Source organism: Erpetoichthys calabaricus, chromosome 3 (assembly GCF_900747795.2).
Source record: "Erpetoichthys calabaricus chromosome 3, fErpCal1.3, whole genome shotgun sequence".
NCBI classification, from domain to species: Eukaryota; Metazoa; Chordata; class Cladistia; order Polypteriformes; family Polypteridae; genus Erpetoichthys; species Erpetoichthys calabaricus.
In genome coordinates, this window is record NC_041396.2 from 218,901,178 (window position 1) to 218,928,531 (window position 27,354).

The 27,354-nt window shown below is 37.5% G+C and overlaps 1 protein-coding gene across 1 annotated transcript in view; it reads left to right on the forward strand.

Moving 5' to 3' along the window:
• The window catches only part of mcm9 (minichromosome maintenance 9 homologous recombination repair factor), a 74,441-nt gene that overhangs the window by 30,385 nt on the left and 16,702 nt on the right, over positions 1–27,354 (forward strand). The window contains exons 3-6 of the mRNA XM_028797799.2: positions 2,492–2,808; positions 5,577–5,658; positions 13,953–14,153; positions 25,153–25,278. Of these exons, the coding sequence (XP_028653632.1) occupies positions 2,492–2,808; positions 5,577–5,658; positions 13,953–14,153; positions 25,153–25,278 (726 nt within the window). The remainder of the gene's footprint in view (positions 1–2,491; positions 2,809–5,576; positions 5,659–13,952; positions 14,154–25,152; positions 25,279–27,354) is intronic.

A 27,354-nucleotide genomic window follows, 5' to 3' on the forward strand; every position in this document is an offset into this window, starting at 1 on the left:
GCAGCACGGCACAAGCAGCAGCTGGCTTAAAGGGCAGTGCGACATGCAGATCACGCAGCAGCAAGCCAGGTGATCAAGCATAGAGGAGGTAAAAAAAAATGTATTTGTTTCCCATTGTATCACCGTTTAAGAGGGGGTTTCAGAGAAGCGACTGCATCTCCTTAGAGTGTGTTCAGCCCCCCTCTTCAGAAAGCGAGAGGCAGAGATGCAAAGTGGCATTCACTACAGCTTTTTTAAAAAATGAAAATAATCTCTTTAAATTGTACATCCGGTTAACCAAACCCGGGGGTGGGCGAGCGACACACACAGACAATGATCTGAACACCTTGAACAGGATAAGAGCGGATGTCGTTATTAGTTTTACAGCCATACACTGGAAGGACATAGAGCAAACAAATAGCAATTGAATTGTCAAACAGAGTGGAGTCATTTAGAGATGCAGATCTCTAAAGTTTTTTTTTCTTTTTTTTTCTTTTCCATTTTTTTGCATGACATATGAAGTTGTGTGGTATAGCAGGTCCGCGGCTCTGAAAGAATGGCTGTTTCATTAAACAATCTGTTAGCCGTGTCAGTCTCCATGGGTGCAATCACTGTGGGGAGGTGGGTGAAATAATTGGGGCGAGATGCATCTGCACGTAAGGGTGCAATCTTTCTCAATTGCTTCATCGGCTTCCTGCGGTGCTTGATTGAGATGCTGTGCCCACAGAGCCATATAACTACAGGCTGGCAAATAAAGAGAGGGGAAAAATCAAACCGAAAGAGGCATTAAGAGCGATAGCGTAGCATGAAAGCACGAGCCAGCCCACCTAGGGTGAGTGGAAAGGCAGTGGGAGCAATCAAGGTTGCGTCCTCTTCAGGGATCCGAGGGACGACTGTGTTTGAGCGAGAAGGATGACAAGTGGACAACAGTTTGTTTAATAAAAGCACTTGAACCATTTCCACCATCCCGTTCCCTGGAGCGTTTTGTCCCCATCTACCACACTCATCCTGTTACATTATTAACGTTGTCAGGTTCAAGATTCCTGAAAAGACCAATGAAATTCACAGAATCTGGTGGAAGCAGCAAGGGGTACTTGCACATGCACACAAATCAATGCTCTTCTCTAAACTGTTATGATTGCGCGATTTTTAAATGTTTAATAAATATACCAGCAACTGCATGCTTGCATGTGCATTATTCACAAAGACTAGTGATTAAATTTATAAAAATCTATTTCGTTTTATTTTTTTGTTCTAGTTTTCAGGCATTTTTTTAGTTTTAGTTAACAAAATGAATATTTTTTTGTTCATGATATGTAACGTTGCTTAGTTTGTGCTTAGTGATTACCTTGAAGTGATTGGCTGCTGATCGAGATCAGCCAATTTTCATCCTAAATGACTCACTTGGCGATTGTTAAATTTTTTTCAGAGCCTGCTTTTCTCAGCTTTACAGTAATTTAGTTGTAGTGCACCTTCATGTGATGTATTACTGTAGTTCAGGAATTGCATATGTCATTTTGTTGTTGAATGTCCAGAAAACAGAGTTAAAAAAGCATGCTTTAGGGGAGAGTGACAGTAGGAATATTAACTTGTACAATAAAGAAAGCTGAGTAATAAAGTGAGACAAGGGAATCTAAGAAGTTGTGATATGTATGGAAAAGAACAACAGAGTGTAAGAAATGTGAGCATGTCTTTGGCAGAAATTAAAGAGAATGAGTTCTCACCTTTTATTTTTGTCCTGTAAAGAAAATGGACACTCCTTGTCCGAGTGTAGCCGGTGAGCAAGCTTGTGTTTAGAACAGCAGCTTACATTTTTAGTCAGAAAGAGAGAGTTTACTGTTTAGTAAACACTGGGCTGTTTAGCCTTTTAGCATTATATTTTAATTGTGGCTTGTAATTATGACAGTTTTTTTCCTTTACAGCATGTGTACTATGGAAACTATTTTTATACATGTTTAGCTTAAAAAGAATTTTAAGGGGATTTTACTTTTTTGTATGTTTTATGCTCACTGAACAGTAAGCCTACAGAATTTAATTTTGTCAATAAAAAATGAACAGGTAACACCTGTGGTCTGCTGTTTAATTATAAAAATACCACTTGCTCTCTTTACTATAGAACATAAGGTTTATACATGCATGGTTATGCAGGAGCTTACTGTAAACAAAAACAAAAATTAAGTGGATAAAGAAAACAAAATGAATCTGTATCGGAATCGGACAGTTCTAGTAACGTGAACTCAGTGATAGGTAACAGCCCTAAAAATCCTGATCAGATCATCATTATTGCCTTATTATCTATAGTTAAGTGTGCTATTGTATGTTTTGGAAACAGTACAGATTTATTTTTCTCTACTGTGTACTTTGTTTATAGACTCAGCTTCATGTGTCTCGTATGTATGGCATAAAAGTAATCATTTTACTTTTTTCTTTTGTTCATTAATTCCAACTATTTCTGACTACCTTTATTAAATCAAAAGTCTTTTTCTGAATTTTATTATTTTTTTTTTTTTAGGATTGCCTGTTTGTCCTGAATTGACTAGAGAGAGCATTCCAACATCATGTGATGTTGGCCACTTCTTGTCTATTACTGCAACAGTCATAAGGACTAGCATGGTGAAAGTACTCGAGTTTGAGCGGGATTACATGTGTGCTAAGTGCAAGCAGATCTTTCCTGTTAAAGCAAACATTGAGCAATATTTCAGTTTTGTGACACCATCATGCTGTCCAAATGAAGATGGTTGTAATTCATCTAAATTTACCTGTATGTCTACAAGTTCACTTGCATCTGGATGCAGCAAAGACTACCAAGAAATCAAAATACAAGAGCAGGTAAATAAAAATAGTTACTTATGCACTGGTAAGCTGTCTGTTTAAAGGCTTCTAGATCTTTTCTCTTTGTTCAGCCACAGCATAACTAACATCTCAAATTAGTGTTCTTTGATAATAATCAAGAATTTTCAGTAACCCTCATCATTTCCTTAGAAAATAAATACAAGTACAGCAGGCTGAACATTGAAGGTTGTGTGGGCTCAGCCTTAACAATCAATTTGTTGTTTTTATTTTTATTCATTTATTTTTGATCTGAAGTCGTACGTAACGTGAGTTACTTTCTGGTTGATTTAATCTGAATAGATAGATAGATACTTATGTAACCGTAGTAGTTTTTGTAATTTAAAAGTATGGACATTTAAGCTTTCTACTTGTTTTATCCCATATCAAGGCACACTAGTTTTTACAATTCATTAAAAGAGCATTTTGCATTTAGAAGAAAAGACATAGACCCACACAAACCGCTGTCTGTAATTCCTTGTTTAAATCCCCAAATACAATAATTAGGTTTGGAGTTAAAGAAATATCACCTTTATTTGTGCTTGGTAAGTGTTCAGTACTTAATTTAAGAACAAAAAAAGTACTTCAAAACATTTTAGTATTTGCAGGGAGTATTCCAAGGGAAAAAGCAGAGAATCTCTGGCCCAGAGATATCGCACAACATTTCATCACTGGTGCGTCAATAGTCTGCTCTCGTTAGGCATTTGCTTTGATTACTATGTCTACTATTGTCCTACTGTTAGCAGTAACATGGATCCATACTCCTACTCTCCTTTGCAGCATTGGGGTCCCTGACCAGATGGTACAACTGTCTGGGGCCTTGACGTAAAAATTTTTGGAAACCCCTGTTATATCAAATTAAACAAAAACAACCCACTGCTTATTGTGATAAAAACACAATGTCATTTCTAAGACAAAAAGTGTGTTGAAATGGAATTTCTCTTCCAGCAGGTGGTGCTAAAAGGCTGCACACTTCTTGAACAGCATCTCTATTTTGATAAATTGTTCTCAAACTTGGTCCTGGAGACCCCATGTGGCAACAGGTTTTTCTTTCATCCACCTTCTGTTTTTAGTTAGACTCCTAGCCTAATTAAGCAAGCTATTTTCAAGTTTCTTTGTTCTGGGGTCAATCTAGAAATTGCAAGGCCGAGTTAGGTAATAATTTTTATTAGAATGTACCAAGAATTTATGCATTTTAAGCATGGAGAATTGTTTGTTTTTGTTTTTATTTTGTTTTTAAGATTTTCTTTATCATGTGGAGTTTAATTCTGCCTTTCCTCCTGTTCTGGTTATTTAATCCATTATTTACTAATAGGCACATTAGTAAGACTGATGCAAAAATAGTTTTGAAATAGTTGAGGGTGCAGGGTGTTTATCTGCTGCTTGTTGTTTGTTGTAATTGGATACACTTAAGGAAGCAAACTAAACAGAAAAAAGCCAAAATAATAGGAAAGCAGCAGGAAAATGTTGAGCTTTTAAAGCAATGGGGTAAAAATAAAAAAATATTTCCAAATTACTTATTGGTGTATTAATCAAAATGATGTGCTTTTATAAAAGAGAAAAAGTGGCCAGGTAATTAAATCAGATTAATTAGAAGTTAAATAAGTCATTGGTTGTGAAACTAGTTGTATCCAAAACCTGCAGCCAAATAAGATCCCAAGGACTGAGTCCATTGTCCTTATACTTTACAGTACACTGAAAACTATACCCTAATCAATAAACAAAGTAAAGAAAATGAATAATAGCAATACATATAAAATATGCAGCTGTGTTAGATTAAATATATATATAAATAATAAATATAGATATACAACAAGTATTAGGCAGTATAAAATAAAGTAACTGAGCTATGAAATGTTCATATGAGTGTTTTCTTTAAGTCCTGGGTACACATACTAGCCCAAGCACTTCAATTGTGGAATTAACACATTCTCCCTGCTTTTGCTTGAGCTTACCCTTGTGAAAGGTGCTGTATAGGCGCCCAACCCGACACAGACTGACAATGGAGGCACGTGAAAACTAAACAAAAGATTTATTTTTCTTCAACTGTGGGGCATGTCTTCCCCATGTCCCACAGGCAGTACGCAGTCCCAAAAGCACACCACAAAAAATAAAGCAAAGCACCAAAACAAGACATACTCTTCACCACCACTCCTCCTGGCAAGTGTTGTCCTCCTTCTCCTGACTCTGGCTCTCGAGTGGTGGCTGCTGGCTTCTTATATAGCCCACCCGGAAGTGCTTCAGGTGATAATTAACCTAATTCAGGATGCACTTCTGGGTATGGCTGCTTTCCAGCCCACACGGGCTCGTTAAGCCATGCAGCTCCCCCTGGCGGTGGCCACTGAGCCCAACAGGGATGAGCTCTGGTGTAACATAATTGGCCCCGATGCAACCCGGGGGGGCTGTCACCAAATGTTCCAGGGGATGTAATGTATCCCATCACTGCTCCTCCAGATCTAGTGCCAAAGGGGCGTCCCAGCCGATCATGGGTCCCGGCCATCGTCCACACCCTTCATTAAAAAGCTGTGTGTTAAGTAAAGTGGTGACCCTAACTTGCCAAGTATGATTGAGTGTGGATAGTAGGTTATGTGACTGGCACCCGACTTTTACTCAGTGCTGCCAATACATGCATCCCAGCAATATGAATTTGGTGAAAGTTTTGGAATATGCATGAAAGGAACTAGATATCAACTTTTTTATAATAATACTTTCAATTCTAGTGGCAGTGTAACTGTATATATAAAATGTATTTATTATTTTTTAAACAGGTGCAGAGACTTGCTGTGGGAAGTATTCCTCGATCTATGGTTGTGGTGCTGGAAGATGATTTGGTAGACAGCTGCAAATCTGGTAGTGATAGTGTATTTGTGTGTAAAAGAATGAATAAGCAGTCATGATTATTGTTACATTTCATCCCAATCCCCCTTTCCTTGAGTGGTTAGCTTATAATATTAATTTAAATATTACTGGGACAGAATGTTCTCTATTGCTAATTAATATTTGTAATTCAATTTGCTTATTTACATATTGCATTTAATGATTATATAGATTTGTTTTGCAGTCTCAGGTCTGAATATTAAGAATCCTGCATTCACTCATGTTTATATGTGAGAGACTGATTTGCAAAAAAAGAGGTACCCATCCACCACTTGTCACCAGTCTTTACTGATTTAATAAGTGATGATCAAAAACAATTAAATACTTTTTGATTTGGTCATATTAGGTTTGAGTAGTAAGCTATTTAATTAATTTAGTAAATATCACAAAAATGTCATGAATTCCTCTGAAAGAGGAAGCTTTTGCAGATATTAAAGAGCAATTAAATATACCAATAACTTTCAACATGTTAAGAAAATGATATTGTAAAAGTCTTGTTAACAAAGAACTAGGTTGCAACAATGACGTTCATTGCCGTAGCTGTAATTGCAAGCTAACTTGCATATCTTGTTTTTTGTTTGCTAAAGTTTGGAGGTTTAATTTATACACATACACTTTGGTCTGACCGCACAGTGGTCTGAATGACTATTTAGCAAGAAAATTCAAAACATAAGAAATCTGACAAACGAGAGGAGACTTTAGTCCATCAAGCTCATTTGTTTACAACAACATTTATTTATATAGCACATTTTCATACAAACAATGTAGCTCAAAGTGCTTTACATGATGAAGAAAGAAAAAAAGACAAAATAAATAAGAATTAAAATAAGGGAACACTAATTAACATAGAAAAAAAGTAAGGTCCGATGGCCAGGAAGGACAGAAAAAACAAAAAAAAAAAAACTCCAGATGGCTGGAGAAAGAAAAAAAAAATCTGCAGGGGTTCCAGACCACGAGACCACCCAGCCCCCTCTAGATAGATAGATAGATACTTTATTAATCCCAAGGGGAAATTCACATACTCCAGCAGCAGCATACTGATACAAAAAACAATATTAAAGAGTAATAAAAATGCAGGTAAAAACAGGCAATAACTTTGAATAATGTTAACGTTTACCCCCCCCGGGTGGAATTGAAAAGTTGCATAGTTTGGGGGAGGAACGATCTTCTCCATCTGTCAGTGGAGCAGGACAGTGACAGCAGTCTGTCGCTGAGGCTGCTCTTCTTCTTAATTGATAGGAGCCTGCTGAGCACCTGTCGCTCTGCCACAGATGTCAAGCTGTCCAGCTCCATGCCAACAATAGAGCCTGCCTTCCTCACCAGTTTGTCCAGGCGTGAGGCGTCTTTCTTCTTAATGCTGCCTCCCCAGCACACTACCGTGTAGAAGAGGGCGCTCACCACAACCGTCTGATAGAACATCTGCAGCATCTTATTGCAGATGTTGAAGGACACCAGCCTTCTAAGGAAGTACTGTATAACCGGCTCTATCCTTTCTTACACAGAGCATCAGTATTGGCAGTCCAATCTAATTTATCATCCAGCTGCACTCCCAGGTATTTATAGGTCTGCACCCTCTGCACACAGTCACCTCACTAGGACGTGATACCTTTGGGACTGGGGTGATGCAAGATGTTTTCCAAAGCCTCGGGACTCTCCCCTGTTCCAGGCTCAGGTTGAAGATGCGTTGTAGAGGACCCCCCAGCTCCGATGCACAGACCTTCAGCAGCTGTGGCGATACTCCATCTGGACCCGCTGCTTTGCTGGCATGAAGTCTCCTCAGCTGTCTGCTCACCTGCGCTGTTGTAATTGTGGGTGGGGATGTGTTTCCTATGCTGGTATCAGCAGAAGGATGTGTGGAGGGTGCAGGACTCCGAGGTGAGAGTGAGAGTGGGTTAGGGTGGTCAAACCTGTTAAAGAAGTTGTTCATTTGGTTTGCTCTCTTCACGTCTCTCTCAATGGTGGCATCCCGCTACGAGCTGCAGCCAGTGATGATCTTCATCCCATCCCACACTTCCTTCATGCTGTTATTCTGCAAGTTCTGCTCCAGCTTTCTCCTGTACTGCTCCTTCGCCGCCCTGTGCTGGACTCAGAGTTCCTTCTGCACGCGCTTGAGCTCATGCTGATCACCGCCTTTAAAAGCCCTTTTCTTCTGGTTCAAAAGGCCCTTGATGTCACTTGTAATCCATGGCTTGTTGTTAGCATAGCAGCGTACAGTTCTTACTGGAACTACAATGTCCATACAGAAGTTGATGTAGTCAGTAGTGCAGTCAACAACCTCCTCAATGTTCTCACTATGTGATCCCTGCAGGATATCCCAGTCTGTAGTTCCAAAGCATTCTCTCAGAGCCTTCTCTGCCTCAGGGGACCACTTCCTGAATGAGTGTGTGGTTGTAGGTAGGACCCTCACTCTTGGTTTGTAGTGAGGCTGAAGCAGAACCAGGTTATGATCTACTTTCCCAAGCGCAGGCAGCGCGGTGGCGCTGTATGCGTCTTTAACGTTTGCATACAGTAAGTCAATAGTCTTATTTCCCCGGGTGTTACAGTCCACATACTGGGAGAAGGCAGGCAATGTTTTGTCCAGCGTCACATGGTTAAAATCTCCAGCGATTAGCACAAGCACCTCGGGGTGCTGCGTTTGTAACTTAGCAACAGCAGAATGGATGATGTCACTCGCTGTCTCCACGTCCGCCAGAGGAGGGATGTAAACAATAACAACAATGACGTGTCCAAACTCTCTGGGCAAGTAATAGGGACGCAAACTTACAGCCAACAGTTCGATGTCCCTGCAGCAAGTGGAAACTTTGATGTTAACATTTCCAGAGTTACACCACCGTGTATTGACATAGAGAGCTAGACCTCCACCTTTGTGCTTCCCGCATGTACTTGCATTTCTGTCCGCTCTAACTTTGCTAAACCCGGGTAGCTCCACGTTTGCATCTTGAATGGTGGTAGTTAGCCACATTTCGCAAAAGCACAACAAACTGCATTCTCTGTAGGTTCTGACATTTTTCACCAGCACAGCCAGTTCGTTGATCTTATTTGATATTGAGTTCACATTTCCAATGATCACAGAAGGCACCGAAGGCTTAAAACGCCACTTTCTCGCAAGCCGCTTCATTTTTAGCTTAGTGCCGGCTCTGGTGCCACGATACTGCCTTCTTACCTCGTTGGGTAAATAGGGAACCACACCGGGACTGGCATTTGTTCTCAGCGCTCGAAGTTGAGTACTTGAATAGACGAGTCTCGCCGTGTAAAAATCCATGCCCACGTTGTAAAAGTAAGTGTGTCCAGGGAACCAATCCACATAAAATAAAGTGATAGGAGTGATCAATAAAAAAGAGAAAAATAAAAGTAGAAAAATAAAGTCGTACACGGAGCTGCTGAAGAGGCTGCCACTCTCGGCGGCGCCTGAGTCATACTCTAGGCATTCTACCTAACATAAATGACCTCAATCAATCAATCCTAATTTTATTCAGGGTTATCATGGAATAACTTGATGATGACGGTCATGTGGACTTGTGGCCGTGTAATCCATCAGTGTGGGGACATCACGGTGCTTTGAATAGGTGGTTGTGGTGGTGCAGGTCACCACCACAGAAAACCAGAAAAAGAACAGAAGAGAAAGTAGGGGTTAGTACGGATTTTGAAGCCATCATGAATAATAATGATAATTAGTTGAACATAAAGAGCATCAGGATTAAACTAAAATGAAGCTATGAGAAAGCCATGTTAAATGTGTTTTCAGCAGTTTTTTTTAAAGTGCTCCAATGTATTAGCCTGGCGAATTCGTATTGGCAAGCTATTCCAGATTTTAGATGCATAACAGCAGAAGGCCGCCTCCACCACTTCTTTTAAGTTTAGCTCTTGGAATTCTAAGCAGACACTCATTTGAGGATCTAAGGTTACGATTTGGAGTGTAAGATGTAAAGCTTTGTAGACCATAAGCAGGATTTTAAAGTCAATTCTAAATGACACAGGTAACCAATGTAGTGACATCAAAACTAGAGAAATGTGCTCAGATTTTCTTTTCCTAGTTAAGATTCTAGCTGCTGCATTCTGCACTAGTTGCAATTGATTGATGTCTTTTTTGGGTAGTCCTGAGAGGAGTGCGTTACAGTAATCTAGTTAACTGAAAACAAAAGTGTGAACTAATTTCTCAGCATCTTGCTATGTTGTAAGAGGTGTAACTTTTGCAATGTTTCTTAAGTGAAAAAATGCTGTCCTAGTAATCTGATTAATATGTGATTTAAAGTTCAGGTCAGAGTCAATAGTTACCCCGAAATTCTTTACCTCCGTCTTGATTTTTAATCCTAATGCACCAAGTTTATTTCTAATAACTTCATTATATCCATTTTTGCCAATCACTAAAATGTCTGTTTTCTCATTATTTAGTTTGAGAAAATTACTACTCATCCATTTAGAAACAAGTGAGGCATTGTGTCAGTGAATCAAGAGAGTCGGGGTCATCAGGCGCTATTGATAAATATAGTTGTGTGTCATCAGCATAGCTGTGGTAGTTCACATTATGCTCTGAGATAATCTGTTCTAACGGAAGCTAATAGCTAATTTAGGTAATAGCTAAGATGTCCCACTATGTCTTCCAGATTCTTCTTAAAGGTTTTCAAGGTTTCTGCTTCAACTACATGTCTCTGAATCTCTGAAGTTTATTCCAGAGCCTTAAAACACTTTGAGTAGAGGTGCTTCCTGGCTTCAGTTTTAAATGCACTTCCCTTTAATTTCCATCAATGTCCTCAAATATGTGATTCACCATTAAGCTGAAAGAATGTTGTTGGATCTACTTGGATCTACTAATGCCTTTTGAGGATTTTAATTAGCTAGATTAGTTTCCCCCACAGTCTCCTCTGCTCAAGACTAAAAAGGTTTTAATTCTCTGAACTTCACAGAGTAGGACAGGCCCTGAAATCCTGGGATGCACTTGGTTGCTCTCCTTTGCACAGCTTCAAGTGGTGCTATATCTTTCTTGTACTGTGTTGACCAGAGCTGCACACAGTACTCCAGATGAAGTCTTACAAGTGATTATATAGATTGAGCATAATGTCCCTTGACTTACAGTATTTTCAACAGTTTTTATGATATAACCTAACATTTTATTTGCCTTTTTAATTGCTTGTATGCATTGCTAAATTGAAGAAAATGTTGCATCAACATATACCCTAAATCCTTTTCAGAGGTTGCTTCCTATATGTCAGTGTCTCGCATCTTGTATTTATAATTGATGTTCCTTTTGCTCACGTGTAGCACTTTGCACTTTTTTACATTAAACTGCATTTTCCAGGTGTTCACTCTGTTCACAAGGTTGTCCAGGTCATTTTGTATTCTTTTTGCTTCCTTCTCGGTGTTTGCCATCCCTCCACTGTTAGTGTCATCTGTGAATTTAACAAGTTTACTAACTATACCAGAATTAATGTCTCTCTGTTATTAAAAAAAAAAAACATCTTGGAAGGGAGACAAGACGTGATCTTCTCGGAAGACAATTTGACGTCCTGCGAGAGACACTTTAACGTCATGCGAGATAAGGCAGTGAGACAACATTTAAAACAAGTTCGCGGACATCTAACCTAGCAGTTGTTAGAATGCTTTTGGCAGACACGCTTCATGTGCTGCCAGCTCTTAAAACAACGACAAGCAGAACATGCACCTTGCCAGAAGCAGCAAGCCAGCAGATAATCCGACTGCTTCTCCTTAGCATGTGTTCAGACAAACCCCAATCCACCCCCCACCCCCCTTTCACAACGCGAGCGGCAGAGACGCAAAGTGGCAAAAGGACAGTTGCTGTGCAAGCTTTTAAAAGATTGACGCGCAGCGCGACAAGCAGAATACGCAGCTCACCAGAAGCAGCAGCAGCAACAAGCTAGGAGATGATCCAACTGCTTCTCCTTAGCGTGCATTCAGCCACCCCCCATCACAACGCGAGCAGCATTATACGTCCTGCGAGAAAAAGATTTAACCATGCCTGGGGCCGGAAATAAAGGACGAGTACATTATTGTTTTTACAAAAGTTTTAAAGTAAAAGTGAAAATAATGCATATGTAACAATTCCCATGAAAATAACAATCTATTTAAATTGTATATCCGGTAAACCAAACCCGGGGGTGGGTGAGCGAAGCAAGCAGGGGGTGGAGCTCCCTAGTCATTAATATAAATCAGAAAAGTAATGTTCCAAGGACAGGACCCTGAGGGACTCGGCTGATGACCTTGCTCCATGTAGAGCATTCTCCTCCTATCTGCACATTTTCTCTCCTGTTGGTTAGCTAACTAGAGATCCGGTTTTGTAGGCTACCTTGGATGTTTACAGTTTCTAGTTTCAGAATTAATCTTTCGTGTGGGACTGTATGAAATGTTTTTAGGAAGTTAAGGTAATTTATGTCATATGCTTCCAAACCCCCAACCCCCCCCCCCCCCCCCCCCCCCCCAAAAATCCCAACTATTCTGGCTGTTTCTTCAAACAAAATCTATAAGATATGTTTGGGAGGACCTTCCTCTCATAAACCCGTGCCTGCTGTTATTTAGAATATTATTTTCATTTAGGTATATGTATTTTTCATTATAGTAGAAAGAAAAGTTCTGACTTGGTTGTCATGGTCACTTAGAGACATTAAGCAGATATATTGCTCTTGGTATAAAGGAGCGTCACTAACGTTTGACACACTTCTGCTGAATAATTTGTGGCTAAACATACTCGGTGTTAGTGTATCAGAGATAAAATATGCAGCATTGTTCATAATGGTACACAGTATTGTATCTTAAATTCCCTGCTTTTCTGCAACCTGCAGGGTGTGCAGAGTGCGTCCTATAACTGAACTTTCCCATTTAATTAGCTTGTTGATTTTGTGAGCCTCTCTTGAAATGATGTTACCAGCCCTGCATACTACAGCATGGAAAATTGCACTGGCCACATATTTGTCACGTCCCACATTAAAGTATCGCAGCCTGCTCTGCCATGTCTTATATAGTTTCTCTATGTTGTGAGACCAAACCAACCTGCCATTAATGTGGACCACCTCTATGTCCACTCTCCTTGAACAGTGACTGCACATAGAGGCTGTTTGGTGCAGCAAGAGGCAATAACCAGTTTGTTGGTTTTATTGATGTTAAGATACAGACCGTTCTGTTTGCACCAAGAAACAAAGTTTTCCATCTGACTCCTATACTCTATCTCATCCCGTTTTATTAGTATGCTTTAGAATCATCTGAGAATTTCTGCAAGTGACACGACCTGCCAATATATTTATAGTTTGTGGTATACAGATAAAAGATACAGGACAACAAAGAGACGCATAAAGGTGTCAGTCCCAAATCCATTAAAAACTGTGCAATACCATCTAAATTCATTTATACGTAGCATGATTAGCATCACATTATTTAAAATAGAATATTTACTGGATAACTGAAAATTATAATTCTAACAATGATGACTTCTTGGATTATTGACATTTATTTCCTGGTAGCCATTTATCAAAGTAATTTTACTTTATCAAAGGAAACAATTACATTTCCTCTGCATTTATGGAAAAGTCATGTTTGTAAATTTTTATTTGTTTTTTAAATGTGAGGATTGTCTTTGCAGTTTGAAATTGACTTAATTATTTTTGATATCTTGTAGCCAGATGTTTGCACCCCATAATTTACTGTTTTGTGGAAAAGTCGTGGATATATTGTTCATAAAATAATTTGTGTGTTCATTTTTAAGTAGGAACCCCCTCCCCAAAATACACAAAATAACATGATGCAAATTATCTACTGTACATGTTTTTCAGATATGTCTTACAGTTGTTTCCAGTGCACGTCCTGAATTGACAATGTACAAAAAACAGTAGAATGCAGTCTTTTCCACATAAATATGGCACAATTAAATTGGCAGTATAATTAGGAATGTATTCAGCTTGTCCAGTAAAATGTTTTTTGGTTATTTTTTTCATTACATTCTGTATGTATGTTATTCTTTATTTAATTTTAACAAGAAGAAACTGTACTGTTTAAGTGTGATTTATAAGCCTTTAGGCCAGTTAATCAATTGTAAACAAATAACATTTACATTGTAGCAAAAGAAAATGAGTATTAACATTAGGGTGTTGGGTGTTTGTGATTTTATGTGTGGTAATCCAATTTGACTAAATTACATGTTATTTTTTCGAATTTACCTAGTTACTAATTTTTGATTATTTTCATGTGGCATGTTAATTGGTATCTATTCTCTGTTTAATGCCATGAGTATAAAATTGTGCTGTATTGGTTTAATGTTTCAGGTGATGATATTACTATTTATGGTGTTGTAATGCAGAGGTGGAAGCCCTTAGTAAAGGACACTCGTTGCAATGTTGAAATATTTTTGAAGGCTAATTTTATTGAAGTAAACAATGATCAACCAACAGGAGTGGTTATTAATGAAGATACTTGGAAAGAATATCAGGACTTTTGGAATAAATATAAATGTAATCCCTTGGCAGGTAAATGAAATGTGGAATTTATTTTCAGAATTTTTCTTCCAGCCTAATTACTCTGTTGAACATGTGTGCATAGCTCTAAAATTAAAATCCTTTATAGTACCACACTACTTTGCTTAAGTTGTGCAAATGTGTGAAATTGGTGTTTTCACTGTTTGTTAATGTGAATGGAAAGTCTTAGTAACATTCTCTATAGCTCAGTTTGTAAGAAATGCTAAATTTTACCACTTTCAGCACTGTTTGCATTTTCTCCTTCCAGTTTCCACCTCACACATTTTCCATTTAATAGATAAAAAAAACATGGAGAATTATAACCTAATTACTATTTGGAACCATTTTTTGACTTTTTTGGTTCCTGCACATCTTGCACCATTATTTGAATTTAAAACTGTTGATATGTTTGTTTCAATTAAAACTGACTCTCTTGTTCATAATTTGTGATGGTTTTTTGGTTCTGTGTTATTCTTTTGTGAATTTCTTCTTACTTGCTCACAGCTGTTTTATTGTACTGTGTTATCTGTTCTATTCTATGTACTTAACTACCTAAGTTAAACATGTACTTCTCATCTAAATTTTGTTATGGATTATTAATATTAAAATAGATGATGATAATATTTGATTTTTATGCTGCAGTTTTTTAATTAGATGCACAAAAGTATAGGAAATTATAAAAAAGCTAAAAAAAATTTAGTTAAACAGTTAAAGTAAAAGTAAGGAGACACAATGCCATTACTTGCACTATTTGCAGCTTAACTTGCAGTCAAATGGTGACGTTAGTCTTTCTATTATTGCTTGATCCAATTTAGACCCTGCATGTTCTTGTTCAGTGCTGAGAAAAATGGAGCTGGTCTTTAAATGAGAGAAAGGAGTTTAATCTGAGTTGATCTTAATTATCTTGACCTGATATTCGCAATAAAAAAATAGGTACAGTAGTTTAGTTATAAAGATGTTTTAAATTATTGTACTTTGTTTTATTTGTAAAACTATTATGTTGAACATAGGACTAAAGTACTTGAAAGGGGTTTCAGAGACATAGCCACACAAAGTGCAAGTAATGCTTTATCATTCTTTGTGGTCTACGTAATGTTGCAATAATACCAGCATAATACTACACACAAGATTAGATAGGTTACTTTTGCTCTCAGGAATATTACAAAATTTAGTAAAGTTGCAAAAATATTTTTTTCAAATTATATACTGTATTGTTGTAAATGGATTAACACATGATTGTCTGCTATTGTTGCATATTCTACAGTCCGTTGTTCTCATTTTTAAGACTTTAAGGCTACAACCTCTCCATTGCCAAATACATTACAGATACTATAATAAAGTAGTGAAAAATTTAAATTGTAAGGTGAGTTAATATAAATCTTGTTTGACACTTACATAAATCCGCACTCTATTTGATTACTCATTCCTTAATCAACACTGTGGCTTTCTTTTTCTCCTTACCAGGAGAGCACTTGCTTCTGCTCCTGTCCTGACTCTAGTCTCATGTGACTGATTGCTTGAGGCTCTTACAAGCCTGGACCTGGCAGTACGTCTGGTGCAATTTTTCTCTGTCTGGGAAGCATTTCCAGGTTATACCAAAAACCTAACTTGTACCCAAACTACATCTGTCTGGCTTAAGCAACAGGGTTAAGCCAGACTACTGCTGCTGCCAACTAACAGATAGGGAGTCTGAGAATTTTAAAATGTATCCCCAAACTTCATTCCCTTAATCTGGCATCCCAGTCAGGTGTTGGTGTTCTACCTGGGATGCATACTGCACTGTAGTTCATTCTGCCATCCAGCCACTATACACAAAGTTGCTTTTTTATTTTTATTTTTATTAACCCTGCCAACAAATTTCAGAAAACTAATTAGCTTTATTGTGACTTCTGAACAGAGAAAATTAAACTTGGTCAAAAAAACATAAATAAAATGGTGACAAATGTAGCACAAGTTGAGAAACAAAAGGCAGAATTTTCAAATGTGTGTAAATAACACATAGTGCCTTCAGAAAGTATTCAGTCCCTTTTACTATTTACACATTTTATGTTGCAGCCTTATGCTAAGATGGTTTAAATTAATTTTTTCACTCCTCAAGCAGCACTCATTGCTTCAGAATGACAAAATGAAAACAAAACTTTAGAAATTTGTTTCAAGTTCATTGAAAATTAAAAACTGAAATATCACATTAACAAAAGTATTCAGTCTCTTTGGTCAGTACTTACTTGAAGCAATTTTGGCAGTGATTATTATTTGGAGTTGTTTTGGACATGATGCTTTAAGCTGCGCAGGTTTCTGGTACCTTTCTTACCAAAGCCCTTATCTCTTGATTGCTCTGTTTGGCCAGAGCCAGGAAGAGTTGTGGTTCCCAACTTCTTCCATTTAAGAATCATGAAGTGCTCTTGAAAGTCTTAAGTGCCACAGATATTTTGTAGCCTTTTCTGAATGTGTGCCTCAGCACAATCCTGTCTCTAAGCTACAGGCAGTTCCTTCAACCTCATAGCTTGGTTTTTGCTCTGATACACGTTGTCAACTGTAGGATCTCCTATAGACAGGTGTGTGATTTTCTTCTAATGTCCAATCAGTTGATTTGACCACAGGTGGACTCCAAACAAGGTATAAAAAAGATATACCTGAACCAAATTTCAAGTGTCATAGCAAAGGGTCAAAATACTTGTGCCAGTGAGAGATTTCATTTTTTAATTTTAATACATTTGTCAAAACCCCTAAAATCCTGTTCACACTTTTTCGTTTTGGATTATTGAGTGTTGCTTGATGTGGAGACAAAAATGAAACTATTTTAGCATAAGATTGCAACATAGCAATGTGGAAAAGAGAAAAGAGGTCTGAATACTTCTGAAGGCACTGTAGTATGTTAGAAGCCACACAATGGTGGTTATGTTAAGTTAGAATTTTATTTAATAGTTTTTACAGCTTTATTGTTAGATACACAAGGTAACAAGCATCATAAATATAAAACAGTGCGTGCTAGATCACTTGATAAACAACAAAGCAAAATAGAAGGTTCAGTTGCTACCAACTTTTTTTTTTTTTATTCAGTAGCCAACAGTAATATGCAATGGTATTTATATTTCCTTTTGTGGTACTTTAATTGATGGCTGCTTTGAAGCTCAAGCAAACTTGAGACACTCTGGGTTTCACCTTCTAGCAGGAGAATGCCACAGTGCCATTCTTGATAGAAGCAGTACATTTAGTGGGAGTCCCAAGTGGGTCAGTAGAGGAAAGGAAAGTCACACTCACATATGAAGAGGCACAGTACTATTTCTCTCTACCTGACAAACTCCCTTAGGTGGTAGGGGAAACTGCCACAAACTCTTCACAGGAGAGGAGGATATGTTTAGCATTTATTTTAGTCTGCCAAGATTTGGTAGTTAATAATGTTAAATTATGAATATAATTTCACAAAGTGATTTCTCAGCAGTGAACAATTTAAAAAGCTCAATAATGAATATTAATAGCTAAACTATGTAATTTGTCATCCAGCAGTTATTTTCAGGTTATGTCATTACTCCAAACAGCCCACCACAATTCTGAATATGCAGATAGCCATTTACTTCATGCAGGCGTCACTCTTTTCAGTCTTACTTGACTTCCACTCTTTGTTCTGGGATGTGTACTTTCTCCAGAGACACCTTTCTAGCGGCTAATGGGACCCTTACACCCCTGAACCTTCTGCTGTCATCTGTATTGTCCCATCCCAGGCCTCACACTCTCTTTAGGCAGAGGGACAGGAATCCCTGCCTACTGCTTTTTTGCCCACTCTCTAGCATACTGGGATAGAATTACATTTCATACCAGTTTGAAAAACAGTCACTTTGTCTCTGTCTCTCATACAGTGGCCCTGTATTCCTGCACTGGCATATGCTGGACTTCTTAAACTACTTTTCGTGTTCCTCTCTTTATCCCCCTCTCTTTCTAGTGACCTACAGCAGGGGATTACTATTGCCTTGTTTGATCTTTGTAGTGTCCTTGCCTTTACCATCTCCTACAAGCTGGGAACCCTCCTACTCCTTTTAAGTATGATGATTTGGAACACATCTCCTGTTTTAACAGCTCAGCTATCAGAGAGAGAGAGAGAAAGAGAAAGAAAGTTCACACTACAATGAGACTCTTTCTTAGCTTTTGGCACAAGCTGCTAAAAATCTTGTAGCTACAATTAAACTGTCCATCTGAGAAATGTGTCCCAGCAGCCAAAGTCCTAAGTTAGGATTTTTGTTCTTCATGGGTGAAAATGTAACTCTTGTCTTTCCTTGGGCTTTTAAAGAGTTTTTTTTATTATTATTAATGGATGCTTGTGTGGGAATGATTATCTGTATTTAGTAAAGAATAAATACAATTAAATATTGTAAAGCAATACTGAGCAAATATACCTTATATAGTAGAACACACATATTCGTGGATTAGTATTCCATAGTTTCAGTTATCCAGGGTTTACTGTGGCCCAAAAATATTAAATGGAAAATTCCACAAATACGTGATTCATACGTTTCAAATTGTGCATCATTCTCAACAAATGTCACCACATTGGATATACAGCACAACATTCATGGCAAAAACCCAGTGCATGGCAGTAGCACGCAGGATCATGCCTCTGGGTTTGACATCATTTTCACCACAATGACACAAGTATAATAATGTACAATGTATTATTATTTAATGTGTGCAATGTTTTCTTGTTCATAATTTATCAGTTAAAATTTATCATAGGCATATACAAGTATGCATCCGCGGTAGGTCTAGAAACATATATGGGGGAATTACAGTTGTGATATTTTTGAGCGCTTGACAACCCACCCCAAACTGTGCTTCACAACCCTAACTGAAACAGGAAGGAATTGGTTGTCTGCTGCTGGTACAACTACAAGTTCACTGGCCCACCGTGTCTGTTGCCTGATGGGGAACATTTAAAACTGGCTGTTGACCTGGCTGTGTGCTCACTTTCAGTCTCCTCTCTTGTGCAGGAGGGCTGTCTTGTTCTTTTGGTCTGAGAAGGGAGCAAATGCAGGATGTCAACGTCATCATTGTCAGTGCTTGAATGCTGCATTTGTTTAAAGTGATAGCTTCTATTTGAATTAATGCTTTGAGAATGTTCCTGTCTTCATAACAACAAAGCTGATTTTTTTTTGGAAACCTGGACTCACCTCCTTCTCTCTTGTGCAAGTCTGTGACCCACACATCAAACTGTACATAGTTAGTCTTTCAGACTCTCATGTAATGTGACTTGTCATTGAGCTGCCGTTTGTCCATAGTTTATCATCTCTTTTTTTTCAGCCATTAAGGGTTTTTTTCTAACTTTATGATATATATAACGAAACCTTCAAAAACTGGTTTAGTCCAGTTCAAGATCACAGCAGCCTCCTTAGTAACATTGGTCTCAAAGAAGAAACCACACAGTACACACCCACACTAGTACTTGACCAATTGAGTGGAAAAAGATTTACAACGAGTCACAGTATAGTAAACAGAGCACATATGAGTTTTATTGTAACAATGAATCTGAAGTGAACGGATTATACTGCATTTTATTTTTAATAAAAAGATTGTATCTTTAAAAAAGCCAAACTGCCTGCACGTTGCACTTTGTGGTATGTCATGTGCATACACAATAAAAAAAACTAAAAAAAAACCTAGAAAATAAAGGTGGAGTGTTCAACAGAGACGATTGCCATGCCATAAACTAATTATTGAATTTTGTTTAATGCACGATAAGTCACTCTTGCTAATGGTTTAGCAATAAAAGAACTGGGATGTTTTTGAGTGAGTAAATTCACTTATACTTACTAATTCCTATCAGTCCATAAGGCAGGAATGACCGCTTAGTGCTGCCATTCTGTCTGTGCTAAAATATTTGTACTGAACTTATTAAACTTCAACTTGATTGAACTAGGGTGAATTGGCATTGCTAAATTGGCCCAAGTATGTGTGTGTTCATCATGTAATGGACTGATACCCTATCCAGGGATTGTTCCTGCTTTGCACAATTCTTGCTCGGATACGATCCAGCTACTCCATGACCTTGCCCTGGACAAGTGGTTTAGCTACATGAATGGATGGATGGATGGATAGATGCCTATAATATTTGTTCAGTTCATTTTACTTCATTGCAGCTCAATATTCTTTCTCAATGAAGCACAAACGTGCATTATCAATCCAGTAGCAGCAGGCAATATCTTTGTGAAATAACAAAAAAGCTTCCATATAGTGAAAGAATATAAGCAATAATAAGTGTGACTTTTTTCGGTTATTGTCTAGTTGTCTACATAACAGAGACAGCAATTTGAATCTGGGCATCAGCATTCAGTGTCAATAATTGTACTTATCAGTGACTTTCCAAGTTTAATCCGCAGCCATGGCCCTAAAGGGTGCTACGGCGGAATACAAGTATCAAAGTGAAGCGCACAGCTGGTCTCCTTTAAAACAGCTAATTCTCAAAATTTTTGCTTTTTTTTTTTTTTTTTTTTTTGTTGGTCAAACAACGTAAATTCACTGTTTTGCAAAATGTATATATTCTCAAGGTGCATATCAATACTTTATAACATTTTTGGCTTGAAAAATGGACATATTCGGTAAGCAAATGGACATATTCGGTAAGCTTTAAGACTTCTTTTCACAATGGGGACCCTGGTACTTTGATGGTATGGGTTGGCTCCATGCTACCAGGCCCTTCTGGGAGCCTCTTGAATATGCCATTGCCGACCAATGTAGCCAGGCAAATGGGGACACACACATAGCAAGGGTTAGGTAAAAAAAATATCATTGCTTTTATTAAAAACGATTTAAAAACAAATCATTGTCCAAAAATGCAGTGCATAAGTTCAATAAGTGATTGTGGAGGTTAAAATCAAATAATTCATTAAAATTAGGTTAAAATACTGTTGGAAGCAGTCCTTAAAAATCCTATAAAATCAATGTCTTCTCTGCATACCTCTGCTGTGTGACCTCTCCTATCCATCTGACATACAAAGCCGTCTAACTACTACTGCAGGCCTGAGTCCCTACTGTTCCATGGCTCCCAATCTGGACCTCACTCTGCGAATGCTTGGGTTCCTGTGGCCATCCATGGCCTTGACAGGGCTATCCGACTCCCGCTGCCTTCCGGGACTAATGTGGTGAGCCTCACCAGCAGATTACTCCAGCTTCCAGATTGCTCAGCTGGAGTAGCTTTCTCTAGTCTCTGAGCATTGTGGCCACATGCTTCCCAAGAGACTTTCCTTCCGGCTGCCTGCCTGACCTCCCGCCGCCCCCGCTTGCTCTTGCACTGGCTCTCTCCACCTCCTGCGTTCTCTCTTCTTCCTTAACCTTCTTTCCTTCTTTTCTTTCATCTTTCTTCCCCCCCCCCCCCCCCACCCCCTTTTATCCCGTGCAGGCTCCCTTATCCTCTACTGCCAGATTGGGTGCAGGCACAAGGAGCTGCTCCCTCTGCAGCATTATTGACATACCTAATTGATCTGTCCACTCCAAAGTGTATGCGGCATGACCAGCCAGCTCCCCAGTTAACTGCCGACTAATTTCCTAGCTGTGGACCTGCTATACTACAAGTACCCTTTAGCTCCATTGTAAAACACAAATGTGGGTTAGTTGTTTTTTAAAATGTATAAAATATACTTCACATTAAAAACATAATTTCATGTGGTAAATACACTCCTTTTGCCTTAGTGTGTTGTGGTATTATTTCACCTAAACTATATATCCAAAAATGAACAGCTATTATTCTGCTTATGTAATACAGGAGCTTCATATAACTGAAGAGTAGTGAGTATAACACTTAAAATTTGTAAGAAAGTCATTGTATAAACAAAAACCTTTTCTTCATACCAGTATCAAATAAATAGAACATTAAAAAAATTGGGCGTTTCAAGAATATCTCTTCAATAATCTGGATTTTGCAGTATTTAGCCAAGACTTTTTATGATGCCCAACCCCCATTTTGTCAGCTGTCATTGTCCCAAGTTTTAGATTGAATATTCTGTAGCTTTGCAAAGTTACTCTGTTTGGCAGATGATGTCCCACTTTTTGGAAACATTGTGTCCCTTTTTGGAATATTTAATCTCTTGCAACAAAACAATCTCTCATAATAAGTATTGCAGTTGGAGCTATAATTTTTTACTTTAAAGCATAGAAATCGTGAAAAAAATGGACCTCAAGATTTTGATGAATCTTGACGTGTTTTAGACCTTCCTGTTGTTGAAAATACCATTTTTGAAATTATGTCTGAATGTGTATGAACATGATAACTCAAACGCTTTAACCTAGGGCATTGAGATTTTGTACACCTGCTTTATATCAAATATAAGGAATCCTATCAACCTTTGGGCCACTTCCGGTGACCTGAAGTGGTACTTTACCTGAACACATTTCAGATTTTTCCAAGTAAACTATGGCTAGCATTAAATACAGACATGATTCAAATTTTGTGTGGATATAAAAAATGACGAAAAATAAGTAGATATGAAATTTGAGAAAAATCACGGAACCATAAGTGGTACCTTAACTGAATACTTTCGCAAATTTTCAAGTAAACTATGGTTACAATTACAGATAGATGATTCAAATTTTGTATAGCTATTTGTAAGGATAAAAAGCAAACAGATACGAAATTTGAGAAAAATTACTCAACTGTAAGAAGTATTTTTATTTAAACAACCATCTGAATTTTTTCTTGCAGACTGCTGTTTTGAATAGAGTTACTTCATTGAAAGTTTGTATAGATATTTGCAATGAAGAGAAAAAAATAGACATGAAATTTGAGAAAAAATGCTCAACCGGAAGTGGTATTTTAATTAAACTCTCTCCACAGGGGACCTGTGGAGCTCTGACAGAGTGACCATCGGGTTCTTGGTCACCTCCCTGACTAAGGCCCTTCCCCGATCGCTCAGTTTAGATGGACAGCCAGCTCTAGGAAGAGTCCTGGTGGTTTCGAACTTCTTCCACTTACGGATGATGGAGGCCACTGTGCTCATTGGGACCTTCAAAGCAGCAGAAATTTTTCTGTAACCTTCCCCAGATTTGTGCCTTGAGACAATCCTGTCTCTGAGGTCTACAGACAATTCCTTTGACTTCATGCTTGGTTTGTGCTCTGACATGAACTGTCAACTGTGGGACCTTATGTAGACAGGTGTGTGCCTTTCCAAATCATGTCCAATCAACTGAATTTACCACAGGTGGACTCCAGTTAAGCTGCAGAAACATCTCAAGGATGATCAGGGGAAATAGGATGCACCACAGGTGGACTCCAGTTAAGCTGCAGAAACATCTCAAGGATGATCAGGGGAAATAGGATGCACCTGAGCTCAATTTTGAGCTTCATGGCAAAGGCTGTGAATACTTATGTACATGTACTTTCTCGATTTTTTTATTTTTAATAAATGTGCAAAAATCTCAAACTTTTTTCACGTTGTCATTATGGGGTGTTGTGTGTAGAATTCTGAGGGAAAAAAATGAATTTAATCCATTTTGGAATAAGGCTGTAACATAACAAAATGTGGAAAAAGTGATGTGCTGTGAATACTTTCCGGATGCACTGTATATGTAATCATGAAAAAATTCCACCACCATTTTTGGCCTAAGTGCGAAAATATTTTAATATAAAGTTTGATTATAAATAGAGATGAATGATTGTGTATCGATATTATTAAACAAAAAGATGTGCAATATTTCTCAAATATCATAACTGGAAGTGGTTCTGATGACCTTCTCCTCTATGTCAGTGTACAAGAAAGTCGAGGTGAGCACACTACTGATTTTTCTTTTTTTTTTTTTTAAAGAAAAAAAATCTATACATAAACACACACTTTTTATATATCACTCTGAAGCAACAAGTAAACAGTTTGTAACTGTACATAATTATCTACTCATCAAACTTTATTTTCAAAAGTTATTTTTTATACCAGTTCTTGAAACAATTGCACATCAACAGAATAATCCACATGCACTCTCACAGAGCCTTGTGTGTAAGGTCTGTAAAGATTATCTGTTTCCTAAACAATACATTTTTTGTGGTTTACTTACATGTACTGCAAATGGCCAATCATTGACAGCTATACATCATTGGAAATGTCTGAAACTTGGCAATCCAATGGCAATGATTCTTGCGCTGTATGTGCTATGTGCTTTTGATTTACTTGTGATTTTATTACAACATTCACAAGCAACTTTGAAGTATGGTGGCAAGACATATCATACATAAGTGACTACTTACTACTATGTATATACCATAATAGTGAAGAAATAATTTTGACTTGAAAAAATACCAAACTTACCTGTATTTACCTGTTCGTGTTGCCGTGTGTTAAAATGCAAGTCAGTAGACAGTAGAAATTCTTAAGTAAATATATATGCTATATTGAAAAAAATGTCCATTTTTCAGTGAATTAAATGTCCGAAAGTTTTAAATTAAGTATGATTCTTATGCTAGGTCTGAATAAAACATCTAAAATATAAAGAAGAAAACTGAAAGACAAAAAACTGGCCAAAAACACTCCGTAAACCAGGGTTTTCATACCCTACAAATGGCAATCAGTGGCTGATTTAACAAGTTTGTTGGTTTTGGTGAGAGGCTTCATGAGCATGCCAGGAACACTGGACATATTAGGGCAATGGTTTGTTTTTCTCAGCTGGTTGTATAAAGGCCAATTCATACTTTCCCATGTAAATTGACCCATCATAATGACACCAATTTGTTGTTGTGTTGATTCTTAAAGTGAGCCTACAGTGGCTGCTTCATTTTATGATAAAAAAATGCTGAATGTCATACAGTTAGCTTCCAATTTATAACCAGTAACTAATTTTTAACCACTGAAATGGGAAAGCAGTAGGCATTGGAATTGGAAAAGGGAAATTTTCCTACCTAGAATTGCAGTATTACTGTGTTTTAAGATAATTCACATTGTAAGGTGTATACTTGTTACAGCTAATTTATAATGGTCTGTTTTACATCAAAGCTACTGTTTTTCTCTTGAATTTAATTTGTTTCTTCATATGTTTTTTAAAGGTCGAAATGAAATCCTGATGAGCTTGTGTCCCCAAGTGTTTGGAATGTATGTTGTCAAACTTGCAGTAGCAATGGTTCTTTCAGGTGGAGTACAAAGAAATGATGCTTCTGGGACAAAGGTAAGAGGTAAGTATCTGTTTTGTTTTGCATTTTAGCTGCAATACGTAAGACTCATTTATTTGTTACTGTACTTTTCCTCTACCAACACCACAGCTGTCATGATGGAAATCTTGTATCACCAACGACACAGAACCAAAGGTTTCTGCATTAAAACCTCAACTTCTTAATGTCACAGTTTCAAAGTGGTCTATAAGCCATTATGGAAATTGTATTTTATATCTTCCCCTTATTTATTCAATGATTGAATTTGTATGTGTGATTTAAAAACAATGTAATATAACACATTAAAGGCTTGACATTTTGCAGCGAAAATGTCTCAATCTCTATACTATTAGTGTTAAAATACTGTATATACTCACGTACAAGTCAGGTCTTGAAACCCAAAAAATCGATCATAAAATCAGGCCCCATCTACTTGCTTCCTCCAATCTTGCACCAGTTTCTCAGACACATTGAGCTATTTTGCAGCAGTGCAGTTACCAATTTCTTTCGCCATGTCAATGACTTTTAATTTAAAACCAGTTTCAAACTTTCTTCTGATCGAACACTCCATTGTAGATAAGGCATGCTCTTATGATAAAGGATCAATAGCGCAAGTTTTCAGCATTCAACTTGTATGACCGACATTATAAAATACCAGAAATTATATGGTAAATTCAAACGCCAACTTATCTGTGAGTATATACAGTAACTTAGGTACTGTTATTATTAAAGAACAGTACAGTTAAAAATCATTTCATAGAAAAGAATGGGTTTGATGCCATATCAGTGAAATGCATTTTTTGACAAATTAAATTTCTGTAATAATAATTTCATATTAATTGTTGAGAGTCCTCATATTAGGTTTTGTGATAATCAGACCCAGTAACTGGATGAAGCAGAATGTAATGCAGTTTTGTGCAAAATGTTAGGAACCTGTTTGTCCTCGGAGAAGCATTCTTGCATTTATGTTCTTGAATTTCAAAATTTAAGTTGGATTGGTTAAGATCAGAGGCGCTGCACCATTGAACCATTAACCGTGTACATAAGCTATTATTCCTTTTTTTAATTTTTTTTTGTAAAGATATAGTTTTTCCAGGACATATTCAACATTAAAGCAAACTTAAGTTTCTTTTCTTAAAGAATGAAAATTGCATAAAATATTTAAAGTCCACAGAAGTCAATGACATTCTCTACCTAGCTATGTGTCTCTGGTTTTTAGCATTTGGATCTATGGGATAATAGATTATTTTATTTTATATAAATGTTCTTATCTTTCAAACCCATTTTTCCAGATAAGGGTTGTGGTGTAAATAAATGGTCTGATTCTGATAACATTGTGATAAACTGCTTATTCTATTCACTTAGTAGTTAATAATAATGGAAACAAAAGAAAATGTAGGACAAAGTGTGCAATGCCCATTCTGTTAGATTTTTAGTGACACACAAGGCCTATAAAGATGGCAGATTTAACAGGGATACAGAAATCCAGCTAAAAACGCTCAAATCAGCATGGCTGAGAAAATGGCTTTAAATGCAGCTCTTAACATACCAGGATCAGCCTGTACTTCATCTGATAACATTTATGACATTCATGTGACATTTTTACAGAGGCTCCTCCAGACCAGAAGGGGCCAAGTATACACCAAGTTCAAACAAAGAGCTATAATTCAATGAGTGATAACTTTGATGGACAAAATAACACACCTATGAGCAGGCACTTATTCTTTAATTGGAAGGTACTTTAATCCAATCACATTTTTTTTAAAACAAGCTGCACTTCTCTCTGAACTTTCTGCTTGCACTCACATTGTACTCTCTGAAACCTAAAATCTGATAAGCTGCCCCTTCTTTGGGGAGCTGAAAGCTGACAATCTCTTTTCTTTTTGTACCTGAAACCTGAGATCCATTCGGCCAGACACTGTGTAAGTGACTGAGCCCAGTCTGGGAAGCAGTCATTACTTCAGGAAAGGAACTTCAGCATCTAAACTCTTGTGCCAGAAAGAGTCATGGTTTTCTTAATGAAGTTGCAGAGGACACAGCAAAAAGCTTAACAGCTAGCTGAGAAAAAGTACAGCACGCTACAAACAAAGGACAATGTCA